This window comes from Lissotriton helveticus, chromosome 7 (assembly GCF_964261635.1).
Source record: "Lissotriton helveticus chromosome 7, aLisHel1.1, whole genome shotgun sequence".
Taxonomy (NCBI): Eukaryota; Metazoa; Chordata; class Amphibia; order Caudata; family Salamandridae; genus Lissotriton; species Lissotriton helveticus.
In genome coordinates, this window is record NC_136068.1 from 1,658,315,063 (window position 1) to 1,658,336,438 (window position 21,376).

Consider the following 21,376-nt stretch of genomic DNA (forward strand, 5'->3'; position numbering starts at 1 on the left):
TGAAGTTCAGGTTTTAGAGGGCACTAAGGGTATTTCTGATTGTGCTACCCTTGGGTCAAAAGTAAGAAGCATTGTGGCAGGATAGAGTTATTGTAGAGAATGGGGAGTTTTTGTTTTCATTTTTTTATTTCAACGGTGGTGTAGAGTAGTTAAACAAGCTGCCTTCTAGCTTACAACTAAGTATGTTCATAGGTACATTTGACATATAAGGCAAGACAGTCCCAATGGATTGCTCTGCTGTTGACTTAGTCAAAGATCCTACAACAAGTACAAACATTTTGGGAGATATATAAGATACATGTACAGTGGAGTAGCAAAGGTGCCATGGATAGTAGTGCTAGCAAGGAAATTTCACCCTCCTGACTGCTAGTTAGGCAGTAAATTACGGGCCTCTGAACCTCAGCGCAACTGCTACATCACTGAAAACTATGCCACTGGATATATATAAAGAACTTTCCACCATCTTCTATTGGCAAAATACCATGTTGTACCATCAATTTTCACCATTGAAACACTGCATCTCTTTAAAATCTGTTCTGAACCACACATATTGCTATTCACCTGGCCACTAGTAAGCAGGCCACAGGTAACTCAAACTAGTATTGAAGGCTAAGGCAAATAACTTAGCTCAGTTTTATTTCTGGGCGGACGGTCTGCTATTTTGCCATGTGGATGGAGTAAATTACTCTGTCCCCACAGTGGAGAAGCTACCCACCTAAATTATAAATGACCACCAAGCAGGTGGTCATTTATAAAGCATTGGCAGGAACCGCTTTCACGGTGGTTCCTGTCAATGCATTTTACTGTTTGCTGCAGGGCTGTGTTGGAAGGACGAAGCCCTGCAGCAAACAGTGTTCTTTTTCACTTTTATTTTCTGAAGGTCCGCCGACATTTAAATCAAGCTGGCAGGGGAAACATCATTTATCACAAAGGTCTACCAAGCACTACCTTTACAACATGGTATGTGCATTGACCCATCTTTACCACTGCATTCCTTTACCGTGCAAGTCTTTACTACTACTTGCCAAAGGGGAAGTAGGACTGAACTTCGAAGTCCAATGCTTTCCCTACTGCTGTGGAGACTGAAGTTGGAATAGTAATTTTCCTCTCCAAGATCCAGTGCATTCCCCTAATGCAAAGTGGTTGTGCATTGTAAAGACTTGTGTGGTTGAGGAATGCAGTGGTAAAGACGGATTGTTGTTAAGACCGCGTTGGAAAGCCATGCATTGTAATGGCTTGCATGATTCCATCATACATCCAGTTTGGGCTGGAACTCCTTTACAAGGAGTAAATTATTACCCCTCCTTCCTGAATGTAAAAGCCTTTATTCAAAATACTGATGTATTATATATACACTTTCTCATACCCCCCATTTTACCTATGTAGCCCTACGTACCTTCTTTGTTTGCCACAATGTTTTTGTGTATGCATATTACCTCCCAGTAAAGATACGCTATAGAAAAATGCTGTAAATAAACAAGTTCAAATACTTATGGTATGCATCAGTTGCATTGCTCAAAAGCATGTAAAACTACACTTAATGCAGATTAATACTACTGCTTTCATCTCTTGCCAGATACTGACACCTGCAGGGCTGTTTCCATCTGTGCATTTGTAAGTGTAGCTGGGAATATTGGTCTGCTGCTCTACATCATTTGTGCAAGGTATTCACTTTAACATCTGTATGGATATTGCTTATTTGGAGGTATCTGTTATTGCTATATCCAGGACTGACTGTCTGCATTTCACATTGATTTTGCTAGAGTCATCAGATACAAAAGAAGGAAAACACCTCCTTTGGAACCTGGACATTCCATGGTAGATTTCCCTGCCAGAAAAGGATCTTCGGTATGTTTTGAAACAAGATTAACCAGTCCATAGAGCATTTTATTAAACAGTTGAGTCCAAGAAACTGGCCATCAGTTCACAATCATGGCATATAGATAGTGGTTAGATGTGTTTTATGTTCACCTTCTTTTGGAGCATCATAAAAAAAGACATAAATAATTCAACAATTCGACTGCTAACCCTTTTCTTCCAAAAATGTTAAGCCCTGTTATTTTAAACATTTGGGTCAGTTCCCACTTAATAACTTCCCACGGAAATGTTGTAGAAAAATGTGCTTACTTTTTCTGAATACTGGGGGTTTAAGAGGGGTCTGAGTAGGAAAAGTGCACTAGGATCTGAGTTAGGGCACACCAGTGGAACTATACATGATTTGGACAGTAGGCCTTCACTCCAGCAACACAGATAATGAAGGTCACAAATACTGATTCACCAATGCAGTACCTACCACCACCACTTTACATGCTAAACCCATGACAGGGATGTTAGGTGAATGTCAGATAAATAAGGTCTCACACGGTGAGCTACTCAAGGTTCATGACAGATTCAGGACCTCTCTCATGTCAAGGTGCAAGTCATGGTCCTAATGGTTACAGCGACGTAATAGCTAGGCTCAGGTGTCACTCGTACAAAACCAGTGAAAAACAGCCGTTATAGTTAGTGAAAAAACTATAACTTGCCCCCAGCAATGCACTGCTTATGATCTCACATATTACATCACTCATGACATGGTCAGTGACATCAATGATCCCATCACTGATATCACCTCAAATGACATCACTGATTATATCATCCACAGAATCTCTGAAGTACTCACTCACAACCCCACATAACCTTTCATACACCCACTGCATTCCACTACCATTCTCAAACCCATTTACACACCCATACCAGTAGTTACACAGCTACTCATTGATTCATAGATCAAAACATATATCCACTCATTCTCCCAGGCAGCCACGCATACAGCCAGCTACTTTCCATGCAGTTACTGACATATCTGCTCATACACCCATACAATCACTCACATACTGAGTTAGTCACCCAAAGATCTACTCACGCACATACTCAATTACCCATACAGTCAATGACACAGCCACTTACTCACCCATACAGCTACACAAACACTCACTCATGTCCAAAACAGATACTAACAAGTACTCACTCAACTATATAGTCACTGACACAAGCATACACTCACCCATAGAGCCACTCTCACATTTACCCACTCACCTACCCAGTCACTCATATACCTCATCACTCACCTATTTTGCCTTTTACACACCCAGTTACTCACCTATATACCCACATACACACACACTCAGTCACTGACCCACCCACACAGACACTCAGATATCCATAGAGGTACTCAGGCAACCAATCGCTCACCCACACAGAAACTCAAGTACCACTCACACACCCATACAGCCACTTAGACACCAACTGACAGACAGATACAGACATTCACACAACCAGTCACTCACCCATACATTCACTGAGACACCTAATCACTCACTTATACGGTTAGTCACACACCCACTGAATCATCCAATCAGACACTGTTAGATCTGCCATCATTAGCGTGAGTCTCCCTTCTATTTTTACTGTTTGCCTCCTCTGTTTTGATATGTTTTAGCTGGTTATATGCTTTGGGCACTGTGCCACTGCTATTCAGTGCCACAGTGCAAGTGCTGCCTATGTTAAATTGATGTACTGATTAGTGATTCCATGATTGGGTTATTTGATTTACTTGTCAGACCCTAGTTCAGTGCACTATGTGTGCCCAGGGCTTGTAAATAAAATGCTGCTGGTGGGCTTGCAGCACTAGTTGTGCCACCCACAGAAGCAGCTTGTAAAGTGTGGCTCAGGCCTGCCATTGCTAGGCCTGTGTGCAGTCTGTGACTGCCATGTCAACTTGGCAAGTGCACCCACTTGCCAGTCCCTAAACCTTCCCTTTGCTTCATATCAGACACCCCTTTTGTAGGCCCAAGGGCAGGGTGCATTGTAAGTGTAGGGTAGGACATGCCCTGGTGTGTGTGGCATTTCCTAATTGTGAATTAAAGCCATTTTTGTTTTCACTATTGTAAGGCTACCTGTTCTCCATAGGCTAGAATGAGCAGTTAGATTATTACATCTTATAATCCTAACTGACTCAGGGAACATGGTAGAAATTCAAATTTAGTATGCCTGAATTCAGAATGATAAAATACATCTTTTAATAAGGTTGGTTTTAATATACTGTGTTTGAAAACACCACTTTTAGAAAGTAGGTATTTTCTTGCCTAACTGTGCAGGCCTGTCTCTGCTAGGTTGTGTATTCCTTGTCTGGGTTCGTGAGTGACAGGGCTGGGGGATTCCAGGAGACATGCTGGGACAGCCCAGTGGTGAAAAGAGAGATCTGCATCTAGATGGGATGGAGGAGTTGCACCTGGGACCTGAATAGGGCTGGGCCCTCCCTCTACAATGCTGGCTCCACCTCCTGTGGCTTGTCTGATGTCTCTGCCCTACACTGTGAAAGGAGAGGAGGAATCTTGTCAACAAAGTGCTCCGGGGCTGTGCCTTCCCTCCACTGTGCTGGCTCCATCTCCTGTGGGGCAGCTGATGTTCCTGACCTGCACTGTGAAAGTAAAGAAGGAGTCCTGTAAAAAAAAGTGCTCAGGAACTGGTTTGAACCAGGCAAATTTATTTATTTATTTATTTAATGGTTTTGTAAAGCGCGTAGTAACTCAAGGAGCATCCCAGCGCTGACCTGTTCTCCGAGGGGGTTCAGCCGTCTGATGAGATTATGTTTGCGGGAAAAGGAGAGTTTTTAGGGGTTTTCTGAAATGGAGGTAGTTCAGTTCTGACCTGAGTTTTTGTGGCAGATGGTTCCACTGTTTTGCCGTGTGAACCGAGAAGCGACGGCCACCAGTCTTGGCTTTTCTGACTCTCGGGACTACAATAAGATTTTCTGTACCGGACCGGAGGTCTCTCTCCGCTTTGTATGGAACTAGGATTTCTTTGAGAAGGGGGGGGCCGTTATTGTTGAGGGTTTTATGGGCCATGCACAGGGCCTTGAAAGCGACCCTTTCCCTGACTGGCAGCCAGTGGAGAGATCTAAGAGCCGGCCTGGCGGAGGATCTTCCTGGGGTGCCCGTGAGTAGGCGGGCAGCGGCGTTTTGGACTTTTTGCAGTGAGTTCAGGGTGCCTTCAGGGGCTCCTAGGTAGATGGCGTTGCAGTAATCTAATCTTGCCATGATTAGACCCTGAATGAGGAGCCTCCTTGCGGTCTCAGGGAGTAAGGGGAAGATCTTCCTGCAGGCTCTGAGTAGTCCAAAACATGTCCCTGCCGTTCTTTTAGCCTGGGTTTTGAAGCTCATGTCTCTCTCAATCCATACGCCCAGGCTCTTGACCTCTTCCTTGGGTGTAGGAGGGTCACCAAGGCAGCTAGGCCAGAGGTGAGATGGTAAAGAGAGCCCCTTGTGGCCCATCAGAAGGATCTCAGTCTTGGACCCATTCAATTTGAGTAAAGAGAGGTTCATCCATCGGTGGACTTCGGAGAGGCAGCCGTGGAGATCCGATGGGGCAAGGTGGGGATGTGAGAGGGTTACGACCAGCTGAGTGTCGTCGGCGTAGTTGATAATTGACACGCCGAACGAGCTGACCCTCTTCTCCAGTGGGGCCATGTACACGTTAAACAGCGTGGGGCTCAAGGATGAGCCCTGTGGCACTCCACACCGGAGGGGGAAGGTGGATGAGCAGCTGTCATTTTCCCGTACCTGAAAGGTGCGTCCAGATAAAAAGGACTCTAGCCATTTCAGGGCCATACCCTTTAGTCCTATCTCTCCCAGACGATGGATTAGGGTTGGGTGGTCTACAGTAGTAGCAAAGGCCTCTCTGCCTTCAGAGAACAACGGTTTTTGGGGTATAAATATTGGGACCCAGTCCTAAGAACTTTAGATCACTTCTGGGAACAAGAAACCTTTTGCCAAGGAGATGAACCAAGGAATCTGGAGGAGTTTGAACTGCCCCTCTGCCAGTGTGCTGTTTGCTGGGTTGGCCTGCAGTGGTTTATTCATTGCCAAGGAAAGGAGAAGGAACTTTTTAAGGACTTTCATCATGTTACAGAATACCCTCCAAGGGCTTTAACTTGTGCTTGCCTCCTGCTGAAGTCTCAGGGACAAAAGACTTCACCTCCAGCTCCCCCTGTGAATTTCCTTGCTGTGAATTCTATCTACACTCATTTGCGTGTCACAGGGAGCTGGAAGCACGAAGCACTGAGAGGAAGCATGTCGCCACCGCAGCTGAAATTGTCGCATTGCCGGAGAAGCGCTCCACCGCTGCATCTCCCGAAGAGCGTGTCGTCGTCAAAGCTGCCTGCTGTCACATCACTGGAGAAGCGTGACGGCATCGAGAGAGTCGCCATCGCATCACCAGAGGAGTGTGTCGCAGGGCCTGTCACGGCTCCAAAGTACAGAGTCGTCGCAAGGCTGCCATCGTCGTCGCATCAAGGGCGCCACCTTCTTGCATTGCAACCGGATCATCGCATTGCATCGAGGCGCCATCTTGCTCATTGCAACCGACCCACAGGCCGAGAATCTACGCATCACCTCCGCACCAGTAAGGATTACGACGTATCCCCTACTCTGTGCAAGCATTGAGGCATGACGCATACTTTTCCCCGGATCACTGAGCCAACGCATCTCCCACTCTGGAGGTCTTTTGTTTGTTTTGCTTGACGCATCCAGGTACTTTGTTGAGAACTGTGTTGCATTTATCATCAACTTGAACTAAGCAACTTTTATCATCTTTAAGTCAACTTTAAGTATAGTATTGTGGATTTTTGTCGTTTGTGGTCTTATGTTAAGTCTATATAAAGAAAACTTATTGTTATAAAACCTCTGTTGTGTCCATCTGTAGTGATTTCAGTGTATTACTGTGTATATTCACAAATGCTTAACACACTGCCTCTGAGATAAACCTGTCTGCTCGTGCCAAGCTACCAAGGAGGTGAGCAGGGGTTATTAAGGAATGTAATCCCCTTATCTTGACTTAGAAGTAAGGGTCCCTATTTGGACAAAGGTAAATACCATTACCTACTAGAGACCCCCAGATCTAACAGGCACCCATATACCCACATACACATATACATTCACTCACTCACTGACCCACCCACACAGCCATCCATAGAGGTTCTCAGGCAACCAATCACTCACCCATACAGAAACGCTTGTGCCAACTCACACACCCATACAGCCACTGAGACACCAACTGACAGACATATACAGACATTCACACAACCAGTCACTCACCCATACATTCATTGAGACATCTAATCACTCACTTAGTCATGCACTCACTGAATCATCCAATAAGGCGCTCATACTCCCAGAGATTCACCAATGACAGTGCTGTCATTTGAGATGTCACCAGTGATGTCATCAGTGAGGTCACTGGTCATGTCATGAGTGGTGTAATATGTGAGGTCATAAGCAGTGCATTTCTGTGTGCGAGTTATAGTTAGCTAACTATAATGGCTGAATTTCACTGGTTTTGTACGAGTGACACCTGAGCCTAACTATAACATATGTCTCTGTAACCTTTGCTTTTTTCAGTGAAAGAAAAAACATATACATATATATATATATGACTGCTCCAAAGATTCCGTAGTGTTATGCTACAAGAAACAGCACTCACGGTAGCGAGCTTAAGATTTTATTAAAGCTCACGGTGTTCAGACGCGTTTCGGCATTCGCCTTCCTCGGTGTTAACATGGCGCCGCCGAAACGGCCATTATTTATGTTCAAACATCAACGTTCATGGATACAGAAAAAGGACACCATTAAACAAATGCGGGCGCCATCTTGGAGTGGAATATTCCATCACTCTACATTTACGTAACAAAATCGTAATGCACACAGGTATCGTCAAACTACTGAATGAGTTCATGACCCTCCCGCATTCCATGTATAAATAACATTATTTTATAAGGCCCTGAATGGGCTATTCGCATTTCATCCACATTATCCATGAGTGTAAACAACCCCCACAAAACTCCACATTCCACATTTACCAAAACTCATTCATATAAAACTACAATTCATTTACAACTTCCTGTTATCCTTAAAATCAAATCAGTTTCAATTAATTGTCCCCCAAATGTACCGCCAATTCCTCATGTGAATTCAGGCCTGCAGGTGTCTTAGTATTCAAATCAATGATATATCTTGACTCTAACCTTCTGAGAGTCGTCAATCTATCACCTCCCCTGGGGTTCTTTGGCACATGGTCTAAGCAAAAATAAGTCAGAAGATTTCTATCCCCATTATGCCAGTCCTTAAAGTGGCGAGCCACTGGATACGTAAGGTCCCCATTACTAATGGCTCTGGCGTGCTCTAAAACCCTGATTTTTGCAGGATGAATGGTGCTGCCTACATATTTCAATCCGCATGGACACTGCAAGCAGTATACTGTATACGGGGTGGTACATGTTAGAAATTTATTAATCATCCTAGGTTTACCCAATCCTGGTACCTGGAATGTCGAAACTTTCTTACTGCCAGCACAGGCCTTACATTTTTTGCAGGGATGAAAACCCTTGATCACATTCTCAAAGTTCTTCAGTTTTCTCTTTTGTACATAACTACTTGTTACGCAATCTCTGACTGATCTTGCTTTGCGGTAAGTTATAAGGGGTCTTTTAGGAATATCTGATCCGATAACCGGATCCATCTGTAGAAGTTTCCAGTGTCTGTTAAATATATTCCTCAATTTGATCGCTCCTTGTGAGTAGGTGGTGATCATTCTGAAGTTATTCACTTTCTCTTCCTCACCCACTCCTTTGGTGCTCACCTTCAGGAGATTCTCTCTCGTCACAGTGTCTACTCTGCGTTTGGCACCTTCCAAGACCTGAGTGGTATACCCCCTCTCTCGGAATCTAGCCATGCTCTCAGCCGCATATTTCTCATAGTCAATGCTCCTAGTATTGTTTCTCTTAATTCGGAGCAGTTCCCCATATGGGATACTGTTCTTCAATCTAGGAGGGTGTCCGCTCTGAGCATGCAAAATGGAATTGCCCGCAGTGGGTTTCCGATACAATTTAGTGCAAATCTTCTTGTCGACAACTGTGACTACCAAATCTAGAAAATTCACAGATGCCCCACTTATGTCAGCTGTGAATTCCAGATTATTATCATTCTGGTTCAAGGCTCCTATATACTCAAGAGCACTCTCCTTTGTCCCTCTCCATATGACGAAGAGGTCGTCAATATATCTATGCCAGGTGACAATTTTCTCAGTCCAGTGATCTTTATCTGCTGCCCAGGCCACCTGCTCCTCCCACCAGCCCACGAATAAATTAGCGTAGCTGGGGGCGAAGCAGGTTCCCATCGCAGTCCCGGACAGTTGTTTAAAGTGTTGGCTCTCAAATAAAAAGATGTTATTATGTAAACAGAATTCTAAGAATTCTACCAACATGGCATTGTGTTCAGTATACTTGGCTTCTCTATTTCTCAGAAAATACTGTACCGCTTTTACTCCTTGCTGATGTGATATGCAGGTGTACAGACTAGTAATATCCATAGATATCATTACATCTCCTTCCCTCCATACAACATTATCCAATTTGCCCAAAAAGTCCTTAGTATCTTTTGTGTAAGATCTCAATTTCACCACAAAAGTAGACAAGAAGTGGTCAATATATATAGAAACATGTTCGAGCAAACTCCCTTGAGACGAGACAATAGGTCTCCCTGGGGGACACGTAGCATTTTTATGAACTTTTGGGAGATGGTAAAAACAGGGCGTGACAGGGCTAAGCTTTCTCAAATACAAATACTCCTCCGTCTCCAACATTCCCTTCTCATACCATTTCTTAAGCATCATATAGCATTCCCCAATACTGTTCATATAAAAATGCTATATATATATATATATATATATATGTATATATATATATATATATATATATGTACATATATATATAATTCAACCTGTTGCTCTTTGCACGGTCCAGGCACTGCTTTCAGCCTTGCGTAACCCCGCGGTTGAGCAAACCGCCGTAAATATCAAAATCCCTTTCTTGGCAGAAAGAACTGGGTCCCACTCCACCAATACGTTTCAAATTTTCCAAAACGATTTTATTTCATAGGATTTCCAAACATCCATACCACCAATGTGTTGGATGTATGGAAATCCTATCAAATAAAATCGTTTTGGAACTTTTGAAACGTATTGGTGGAGTGTGCCCCAGTTCTTTCTGCCAAGAAAGGGATTTGTTTATATATATATCATTAGACACTGTGGAGCTCTGCTCTTGTTCGTGGCTGAACGTGCCATACTTTTGTCATAAGTAAGACTTTTAGCGCTCTAGTTGTTCTTTAGAACACTCTGGGACAATCTGTCATTGGGCTATACTTGGGCTACATCTGGGTGAAATTTGGGCTACATTTGGGCTCTTTTGTCTCTGGTGGCCATATTGGGAGACTTATTGGTTATGAAGTTTCCTAATTTACTCATTTACTGCAGTCTCCTCAGTAGGAAATACTTTCAGTTTTCTACTTTGATTCCATCAAGAAGGCATTCAGATGTGACACACATTTGCCATAAATTCAGAACTTTTGTCTCTATTGGCCATCTTGGGAGACTGCATGTCAGTATTTTTTAATGAAGTAGAAGAGGATTTGAGAAGTCACTCAAAATGTGCCCTAATTTTTCTTTCTGCAGCACTAATCGTACTTTCTATGGCAAAATATACCCCCTCATTTTGCTCCTTTTTAAATTAAATGTTTTAAGAGTTACCACTTTATTCCAATCAAGATGGCTTCAGGTGTGCCATACCTTTGTAATAAGTAGGACTGTTAGCGCTCTAGTTGTTCTTTTAAACATTCTGGGAAGCTGCAGTAGAACTCAAAAGAATCAACTGACAGTCTCTGTCCTTGTTGGATGTACATGTTATACTTAAAATGTCAGACTTCATTCTCACATGACTGAGAAAGATAATGTGTATTTACAGAAAATATGCTTTTAGTTTAGCTTATAGATCCCCTTCCAAACCACTGTGGGAAAAGCATGAGATAATAGTTTTCTTTCAAACATGATTCATGATATCCCAGCAGAAGGCTTTTTCACATGGTAAAATCACCTTAGAACACACCACAATTCCTAAAATGAGTATGGTACCATCAACAAATGATTTATAATGTAACTAAAGTCCTAAAACCTTCTATTTACTGTAATGCTTTTTAATGAGGTGCTATCATGTATATTGGTCCCAAGATGGCTGCCAACACTTCAAGGATGAAGTGCTTTGAGATTCATCAACCGGCGCCAAAGTTATTCCCAATAGAATGTTGCGGATTTCCTATGGAAACTAGATCCTAACTATAACTGCCTACTGGCGACCGCTAGTAGGTAATATATATATATATATATATATGTATGTATTCATGTTATGAAACGTGTATCAACAACCTGTTGATGAAGCTATTATAAATCACAAAATCTTGAGAGCAAAATCCAAAATACTAAAGTTCATCTATATCTTTAGCAAGGTCCCCACTTATGAGAGCCTTTGACAATCTGGCCATCTAAATCCTTTCTTTGCATCCTCTGTTTTGTGAAGTGATTTGAAGGACTGTTGTTATTAGCACCACAGAATCATTACTGAGCGTTTGGGTAGAACAAGATCTACTAAGAATCCACAAAATATTTGCTAATCTGGTATTGGTTGCCACTCACAAGACAAGAAGGAATTATGGGCTAGCCCAGATCCTCTAGCTGCATAAGGATGGTGTATGGCGAAGGATTGGTGCTTGGGGACACAGTAGGTGGTTTATGCATGCTGGAAGAGAAGGTCTGAAAACATTTACATTCAGTACTTTGGCCTTGACTTATCTACCATCTCAATGGTAGATAGGTCAGGTAAGAGAGGGGCAGACTCATGGCCATGGCTTAGCTCAATGTGTAGTCTTGTCTTTATTGCCCTAATGTTTTGACCATAGCATTCCAGAATCAAAGTGGCCCCAGAATATTGAAGCTAGAATATTGAGATTTAGAAATATCGAGGACAAAATATCAAAGGTCATTAAGTATAGATTTTCTATACTTAACTCCCCATATATTTACCTTGACAATATATATCTCTTAGGTTCGTAGATGTGGAGTTAGAAATAGAAAATCTATTCTAACTCTTTATGCACTTACCTTTTGACATTGTGGTATTTGATATTTTCTCCATAACATTCTCGTACCATGATATTCAGATTCTCGATGGTTTAGGGTACAGGATCGCTACACACTCACAATGCTAATATATAATTTGTAAACGTTTTTTGTTGTTCTAACAAATGGAAACAAATCAATAATAGGTATCACAAAGTAATTCAAGCCCATGTGATGCCATCCTCTTTTGCTGTGATGGGTAAGGACCCTCTTGTTGATGATAAAGTGTTATTAAAAACAAACTTTTGTAATGCCTCCAACTTATGTGCAAAATTTACCACCTGCCATCATTAGCTACTAGTCATATGCAATGAGATTATTGTGATCCATTCTCGACAATAAACATATGAATGATTTCACACAAACCTTCATGTATGTTTTTAATGTCTTAGAGAAAGCCAAGTGAATGCCAGGAATCTGAGTACCAAAACTTGCAACAAGCAGGAGGAGAATATGACACACTCAAAATGCAAGCATGAGCAAGCCTCCAACGCTGTATTTTACGTCCAAAAAGGCTGACGCCAGATCTTCTAAGTGGGCTACAATTCAAGAAGCAATGCTTATGGATTTGAATTGCAATTGCATTATGTTGTTTGATTAAAATGATTCCTTTAATGCTAGCCTTGCCTGTGTATGTTGTGGGAACTATTGACAATTGTTTACACTTAATAAAAATGATCCTTTAACCAGAATGGTATGCATCTGGAAATCATTTTTCGTGATTTATTAGGTGCAAAGCTTGCAGGTCTATAAAAATGTATGTTATATTTTTCCATGTTTAAATCATTAATGCTTGTGACTAAGTGGAAAGATTTATGTTCCTTTAACAATTTAAAGGCGGAGCCTGTCCCCAATATGGCCGCATGGAGCTGAGGCTCCGTGTGAACCCTCTCTCCAACTTCCAGATCGGCATCCTGCTGCTCTGTAATCCCACCCAAAACTAACGCTGCCTCTACCGGAATACTACCTGATTGCCAGAAGCCTAATTTTTACCTTCTCAGACCTTGCCTCACTGAGATATGAGCCGTGACATCCTTACTATCATATACACCATGATGGCTACCAGGAAACTGTGAGACCACACCTGGTGCCAAAAGAGCTGTACTGCATCGCTGCTGACCGCCATTCCTCAATGCTCAATTCAACAAAGGATCCTAGACTTGAACTTACACCTTGGGCTCCTGATACTGGCAGCTGACACCGACTGGAGGATTCCGGTATCCTGGGTGACCTCAGCCGTCATCTTGGAAATCGAATGAGCGGTAAAACAGCAGTGAGTGGGGTTCCTCGAGATACCTGGATGGCCCATAGTGAACTCTAGAGGTGGACTGGGCTTGCACCTATAAGGAAAGGACTTTCTCCATCGAAGGAGAAATAATGATCCCTGGCCGTGCCTGACTCCAACATGGCACCCATATTACTGTAGCTCCGGGAGGGACAGTGCCGGCCCACCCCAACTGATGACCCACTTCCTTGACCACCAGTGGGGGTGCCATGAGATACCTGGACGGCTCATAGTGATCTTTGGAGGTGGATTGGGAATGCTCCTGTTAGCAATGGGCTATCTCCATCGCAGAAGATTAAATGTTCCCCAGCCGCGCCTGACAGTGCTGTAGATACAGGCAAGATGGTGTCGACCCACTTCAACTGTTAACCTTCTTCCTTGTCCAACAGGGAGTCTCCGGATTAGCCAAAAACCTAATCCTGGGAACTGGCTTGGCTCCACAAGGGGCATGAGTATCACTCACCCTAAAATGGCTGCCACTCATCCCATATAGTTAAGGGGGAAGTCTTGTGGCTGAATAGTCCTGCTGCTGAGTCATGGAGATCAACAGACTCTACTGCCTGACTATAAGATGGCTGCCAAGCTACACACCGTCTCCTTTCTTGCCATCCTTGCCATCTCCACTCACACGTATCGAGACTCTAGACTCTCGGTCACCTCCTGATCCTCACTATAATCCGGCAAGGCCCGAACTGCATGGCCGATTCCCGGTGGAGCTGAACCAAAAGCTATAGTGGAGATTGGCTCTGGCAGACCGCTTTGGCCGTCACCTACCGAGCTGGACTTCGGACATATGTTTCGTCTTTTTCTCCACTGCTGTCTCCTTCCGGTGGACTCTCAGCTCCCCTGTTTCTTTTTTGTATCCTGATACTTGTCTTTGCCAATAACTCCTGCATTGTATTTGTAATCATTCTGTAATTAATGTGAAATTTCTGTAACTTGTACTACATTGTTTTCCTTATGTAAAGCACTACGATATCTCCGGGTCTGGCCAGCACTATATAAAACTCAAATAAATAAATCAATAAGACAATTTATGGACTGGAAAACTTAGTTAAAATGTCTATACTTCCTGAACTAATTTTTCAATTCAACACTGCTTCACTTAGTTTTACTAGAGAAAATATCTCTCCTATTTTGGCAAAATGAGTAGCCTTCTTTGATGATCAAATTAAGTAAGATTAGCATGAACCAAAACTGAGAAAAAGCCAGATTTTTTGGGGGAGGAAGGTATTTTAGCACTTACAGACACTCAGCTTTATCATTAAGCTTTTCAATGTAAACATTTTAGAATGCTGCTTTCTCACTCAGCTAATACATGCAGAGGTATACTAAACTGTATAATGAAATGGTAAGCTACATTGGCCCAGAAATGTCCCTGCCCAAGTTTGAAACATTTAAATGACAGATACTTGTAAAGCACGCCCCTACCCGAAAGTGTGTTGATGCTTAAAAAGCCAGGCTGTGGAGACCGGAGCTCGTTCAAGCCTAAATCAAAAGCATCAGATTTCAATGCGCTTTATAAAAACGGGACAACTCTCATTTGTTTTATTCCTATTTGGTGGTAAATACCACAATTTCGCCATGATGAAGGAAAATTATTTCCTTCCCTATCTGCTCCATGGTATATGGTATACCAGTAGGGTTCCAGGGACTTAGCAGCCAAACCTCGCAATTAAGAAACGTGGGCCCACATTTGTGAACATCAGGGTTTGCAACTCGCGCATTGCAATTTTTTTTTATGTTTGAAAGCTTTATTAGAGTAAAATCAGATAGTACAATAAGGTGACATCAGCAAAATATAAGAAAAAGGCTAAAGGCTGGGATGAAGTAAACATAAGTAGCCAACATCACAATGAAAGGCAAAGCATTTTTGAAGTATTTTACGGGGAGGAGGGGGGGAGGGAGGGGAGGGAAATAAAAGCATGTTAATATCATAAAGAATGAATAAAAAAAATAAATAGAAAATACAATGAATGTCAGTCAGAAAGTACAGTAAAATACACAATATTTCAACAATTACTTGAAACAAGAACTCTTAGCAAAAAGGAAACATGAGTAAAGCTAAAAACTCACAATAGTGAAAATGAAAAACTTCATAAACTACAGGCAATTGTACATGTGTTCAAGGGGGTTTGAAATTATCCGAGGAAAGTGGAGAGTACGTCTTTTTGGCAGAATGATCTAAATATAAAGTGAGAGGTAACCAATAAAGTTCAACATTTCGGGAGGGTTTGCAGGAGGAGGCAAAAGCAACGTCAAGTCTATGTGCTTGACAGACTAAATTCCACCAACAATTTAGAGACAAAGTGTTCAAGGATTTCCAGTTAGAAACAATGTGCTGCAGTGCAAGGGCCAACATAAGATCAAAAAGACCGTGAGAATGTGGAGGGAGTTCTAGATCGTCGGAAAGGCTACCTAGAAACACAAAAGAGGTGGAAAAATGAACAGAGATGTTGAAAATACGGGAGAGGCGAGAACAGATCTGATTCCATAAAATGCGAACTGAGGGACAGAGAAAGAAAAGGTGTAGAAGATCTGCATTGGGAGCATTACAGGTCCAACAATTAGGTACAGAATCGGAGTGAAAGCGAGAAATAGAAAGGGGAGAAAGATAGAGTCTGTGGTAGAAGAAAAATAGGGATTGAGTAAGAGAGGCAGTACGGGAAGTCTTCAAAGATCTGGCCCATATTTTGTCCCAAAGAGAAGTTGACCATGCGGAACCCAAGTCCTTCTCCCAAGACAATTCCAATTTCGATTTGAGACGGTCCGGATCGGGGGCTGAGAAATATCGATAAATAAGGGAAGCTTTAGGAACAGTAGAGAGGACGGTAAGTAGAGAGGGAGACGAGGCTGGTAGGGTTTCAGAAGGAAGAGAATAATAACAATCTAGAATGGTTTCCATAAGGATGAGGAATTTCTTTGCAAAAGAAGGAGGACAGTGGAATTGAGATTGAAATTTAGGAAATGAGCAGGGGGATGAGCCGTCAAAAAGATGATGTACCCAGATGATACCTTTCGCTCGCCATGAGGGCCATGCAATAGGTCTGTTATGTATTAATATGAGTGAGTTGTACCAGATAGGTAAGAGTAAGAAGGATTCCTGAGAGACCGAGGTAGAGGAGACTAAAGGCCGTAAAAGAGAAGAAGTATGTTTGAATAAAAGGGAGTTAAGACATGGGGCTTTAGATGTGAAACGGATTACCTCTTGTAAAGAGTAAGGGAGCAATAATTCCTGTTCGACAGAAAGCCAGAGGGGAGAAAAAGGGGAGGTTTCCCGAGATAGCCAGCGGGAAGCTTGTCGAAGTGAGAAGGACTTGTGGTAGAGACGAAAATCTGGAAAGTTGGTACCACCATTAAGTTTAGATTTACGAAGGTGTAAGAGAGATATGCGAGCCTTTTTCTGTTGCCATAGAAATTTGGACAAGACGGAATCAATGCGGCGGAAATATGAATTAGGGATACGGACTGGAAGCATGGATAATAAGTAGATCAAAATCGGGGCAATCATCATCCTGATGGAATCAAGACGACCCCACCAGGAAAGAAATAGAGGATTCCAAGAAGAGAGTAGGGAATCTATTCTAGAAATGACCGCATGCATGTTAAGTTGAATAGAAGAGGAAATAGAATTAGAAAAAAGAACACCAAGATATTTAATTTTCTTAGAGTTCCAAGCAAAGCCGGTGGCCGTGAAGAGGTGGGGAAGGCAAAATTTGCTTAAAGGAAGAATTTCTGTTTTATCAGAATTGATTTTATAACCTGAAACCACAGAGAATTTTCCAAACTCACTCAATAAAGAGGGAACAGAGGTGACCGGGTCCGAAATAAATAAAAGGATATCGTCAGCATATGCCGATAATTTAAGATGGTGGTCGCCATACGGGAATCCAGAAATGGAGGGATTATTACGTATGGAAGTGAGGAAGGGTTCAAGCGCCAAAATAAATAAAAGAGGTGACAGAGGACAGCCCTGACGAACTCCACGCTGAAGCGTGAATGGGGAAGTGAGTTGACCATTAACGAGAACAGAGGCCTTGGGCATAGAATATATCAAAGAAATATAAGAGATAAATTTAGGACTAAAGCCATGCCATTTTAAGGAAGCCATGAGAAAGGACCAGTCAACCCGATCAAATGCTTTCTCAGCATCGACTGAAATGGCTGCAATGGGAATTGATAGTGAGGGGGCTTTACTTAGAACATTCAGGAAGAGTCTGGAGTTATCTGAAGTGAGGCGGCCCTTAACAAAACCACATTGCTCTTTCCCAATGAGATGTGGTAGGAGTGGATCGAGGCGAAGAGCTAATAATTTTGCAAAAATCTTATAGTCTACATTAACTTAAGATATAGGCCGATAATTTTTACAAAACTTAGGATCTCTACCGTCCTTAGGGATAAGGCATATGGTAGCGTCTTGAAATGAGCCTTGGGCCGACCCAGTAGAACAGAAAGACTGAAAAAGAGAGAGAAGTTTAGGTAAGAGAAGATCTGAAAAATGTAGGTAAAATTCAACTGGAAAGCCGTCTGGTCCTGGGGTCTTGCCTTTAGTAAGGGAGGATAAAGCAGAGGACAATTCCGAGATAGTGAGATCAGTGTCAACGGCCGAAAAGTTAAGGTGGGAGGTATCTGGCTGAGGTATGTTAGCAAAATAAGATTGAAGAAGCTATGGAGTGGGGGGGTTCTCAGGAGTATATAAAGATTCATAAAAGGAGTGAAATTGTTCCAAAATTTCCGCATCTGTATGAAGAAGAACATTAGAGGGGGAATAGATAGAATCAATATTAGTCCGTTCTTTACGCGATTTGAGATAGTTAGCCAATAATTTACCTGATTTATTACGACCTCCGTAGTATCGTGCGCTGCTCCGTAGGAGAAAAGAGGAGGCTGAATCTGTAGTAAGCTTGTTAAAAGCAATCTTAGCCTTAAGAAGTTCAGGGGACATATGCTTAGTAGAGGAGGTATAGAATTGATGTTCCAACAATTTAATGTGTGCAAGGGTAGCTTTACGCTGTTGAAGGAACTTTTTCTTCCGTTTAGAGACAAAATCAATAATAAAACCCCGGGCTGTGGCCTTGAAGGAATCCCAGAGAATATGAGGGGGAGTATCAGGAGTAGAGTTAAGTTGGAAAAATTCAGAAGCGAAAGAGCGAAAAGAGGAGGAAAAAAGAGGATCAGCAAGAAGAGAGGGGTTAAAACGCCAACGAGAAGATTTAGGGGTATGAGGAAGAAGATCAAAAACAGTAATAATAGGAGCATGGTCAGAGATAACAATAGGTTCAATAGAGGAGGATAGAAGGTGTTGAGACAAAGAGGAAGATAGAAAAATGTAATCCAAACGAGAGAAAGAAGCATGAGGAGGAGAGAAAAAGGAAAAGTCCATAACATCTGGGTGAGTGAGTCTCCATGAGTCTACAAGATGTAGCTGAGTGATAGTGTCAAGAAATTGCTTATGTGGTTTGTGAGAGGAAAAACGAACAGAAGATCTACGGTCTAAAAAGGGGTCAATGATCTGATTGCAGTCTCCACCTAACAGGAAAGAATGATCCTTATATTGAACACATTTTGCTGTAATGGAGGGCCAAAAGGAGGAGTCAAAACATGTAGGGCCATAAACATTGAACACAGTAATGGGGATAGCGTTAATGAGTAGTTTAGCCAAAATCCAACGCCCCTCATCATCTTTTTCTTCTAGTAATACTTTACACTGAAGACGTTTATGAATCAAAATAGCCACCCCGTTCTTTTTTTGAGAAGCAGGAGAGAATAAAACAGTTCCAACCCACAATCGCTTTAGTTTTAAGGATTCAATATCTGAGAGGTGGGTTTCCTGAATAAGAACGATATCTGGATTGTAGGAGGAGAGGTGTGAGAGTACTCTTTGCCTTTTAATAGGGTGATTAAAACCTTTCACATTCCATGAAACAACCTTGAAGGTGAAAGAGTAGTAATCTGATCAAAATTGAAAAATGCGAAAACATACTGTACATTCAATAATTCAAACTGTAGAGAGATAATAACCATGAAAATCATCAAAAAGATAGAAAGAAGGATAGGTAGAGAATGAAAAAGAAAAGGGTAATGGGAGAGAGGTAGGAAAAGGGAAGGAAGAACAGCAAAAGAGGGAGAAGGAAGAAAATAGAAAAGGCATAGGAGACAGTACAAATCCAAAAGGATGACTGTAGTGAACATACCTGGAAGGGGAGGTACACACAGGGGGAAGGTGGGGAGATGGTGATGCGTTACAAGACGGATGGGCGAGGAGCAGGAGCAGAACCACACCGAGGCCTCACATAAAGGAACAAAGGATGAGACAAGATGGTGAAGGGAACGTCCAAAATACATATCCGTCTGGGGAACAGAAAAAGAGAAATTGTTAACATATGGAACATGCTACACAAGATACAGAACCAGAATGTAGAAAGAGAAAGTAAGTATATATAAGATATGCAAAAAAGAAGAGAGATGAAGAAAGAAGAGAAGCAAAAGAAGAAAATTACGAGGAGGAGAAAGGGTATAGAGAAGCACATAAAATTAGAAAATCTCTAGTAGAAGACAGGACATAAAGACAACAAAAGTCAGTGTTCAGCCACTGTTCGGAGTAGAAGAGGAGGCGTCCATCCCTTCTTCACTCTGCAAAAAGAGAAAATTTCTTAGTTCATCAGGATCTTGAAATGACCAAGTCTTATTCCGGTGAGTGACTCTGAAAGTACAAGGGTGAAACAGGCCATATCTTGCTCCTAGAGAGCGTAGAGAGGGACGCATAGCTAGAAATTCTTTACGCCTGGAGGCGGTAACATTAGAGACATCTTGAGATAAATAGACACGTTGACCTTGCCAAGTCACTTGTTTTTTGTTCCTTGCTGCTGAAAGAATCAAAAGGAGGTCTGTGTACTTCAAAAATAGGATGATGACTCCACGAGGCTTAGAAGAAGAATCTGTTCTTGCGCCTAATCTGTGAGCTCTCTGTATACTAATGGATGTAGAGGGGGGTAAATCCAGAAGTTTCGGCAGAAAAGTGGTAAAGAAAGTCACTGGATTGTCACCCTCAATATTTTCCGGCAAATTGTAAATACGGAGGTTGTTCCTCCTATTACGATTTTCCAAATCCTCTGTATGCTTTTGTAGAGAGAGGACAGTCTTTTCTAAAGCAACAATACGTTGCGTGTTGGATTGAAGCTCAGGGATGTGTTGTTCAACAGTAGTAAGTCGGACCTCCATGTTCTCCCACTTGTCCTTCAAAAGCTGCATGTCCGTACTTGTTTTTTCAACAAAGGGACGCATTGCTCGCAGCTCCTCCAAAATTTGATCAATAGAAGAGGTTGAAGGGGAATCCTCTGGGGTAGGAGAGTTTTGTTTAAGGCGTTTTCCCGGTTGAGCAGGTGAAGAGGGCCTATTGGCAGATGTATGAGCCAAGGATGCTTTGTGAGAAGACATTTTTGTTTTGCACTTCAATTTATGAGTACTAGATGAAGAATCCACCGGGGAATTCACTGAGGGTGTAAAGACAAATCGAGGCTTACGCAGTCTCAGCATAGAAATGACTTCTTGTGGCTGTAATTAATCACAATTCCCTGAGAGGAATAGAAAGGTGCGCTGAAAATGTTCTCGGAATATAAGGTGAAGTACCATAAAGTACAAGACGTTCCAAAAAATGGAAACAGAGGAGAAAATGAAGCTATCTCCTGAAGAAACGCTTGTACCTTGTAGGAGAGAGCGTCAGGGAGTTAGAGTGAAAGTATACTGATGACTGAAAGAGAGAGTGACGAAAAGGGGAAAAATGGGAGCAAATAGTATTGCGTCACGAAGTATCTGAGGCGCAGAAAAAATGTCCAGAAAGTCCCAAAAATTTAGCAAAGCGCCATGAGGAGGAGCATTAGGAAGAGCGCAGAGACTGGAATACGTGCAGAAATGAAAGAACAGGCTCCAGAGGTGAAGCGCTACGCAAATGCGCATTGAACTGTGTCCTTTAATGTAGAAAAAGGAAGAAAAACGTAGCAGAGTTTCTGCACATGTAGAAATTTGCTCACCCTGAAATTCAGCGCT

At 42.3% G+C, this 21,376-nt stretch overlaps 1 protein-coding gene across 1 annotated transcript in view; it reads left to right on the forward strand.

Annotated features, from left to right (window-relative positions):
- Window positions 1–12,745, forward strand: part of LOC144767597 (sialoadhesin-like) — a 475,618-nt gene extending 462,873 nt beyond the window's left edge. Inside the window, exons 4-6 of the mRNA XM_078651006.1 lie at window positions 1,577–1,664; window positions 1,764–1,848; window positions 12,438–12,745. Coding sequence (XP_078507132.1) covers window positions 1,577–1,664; window positions 1,764–1,848; window positions 12,438–12,524 — 260 coding nt within the window. The 3' untranslated portion in view covers window positions 12,525–12,745. The remainder of the gene's footprint in view (window positions 1–1,576; window positions 1,665–1,763; window positions 1,849–12,437) is intronic.
- Window positions 12,746–21,376: the final 8,631 nt, after the last annotated feature.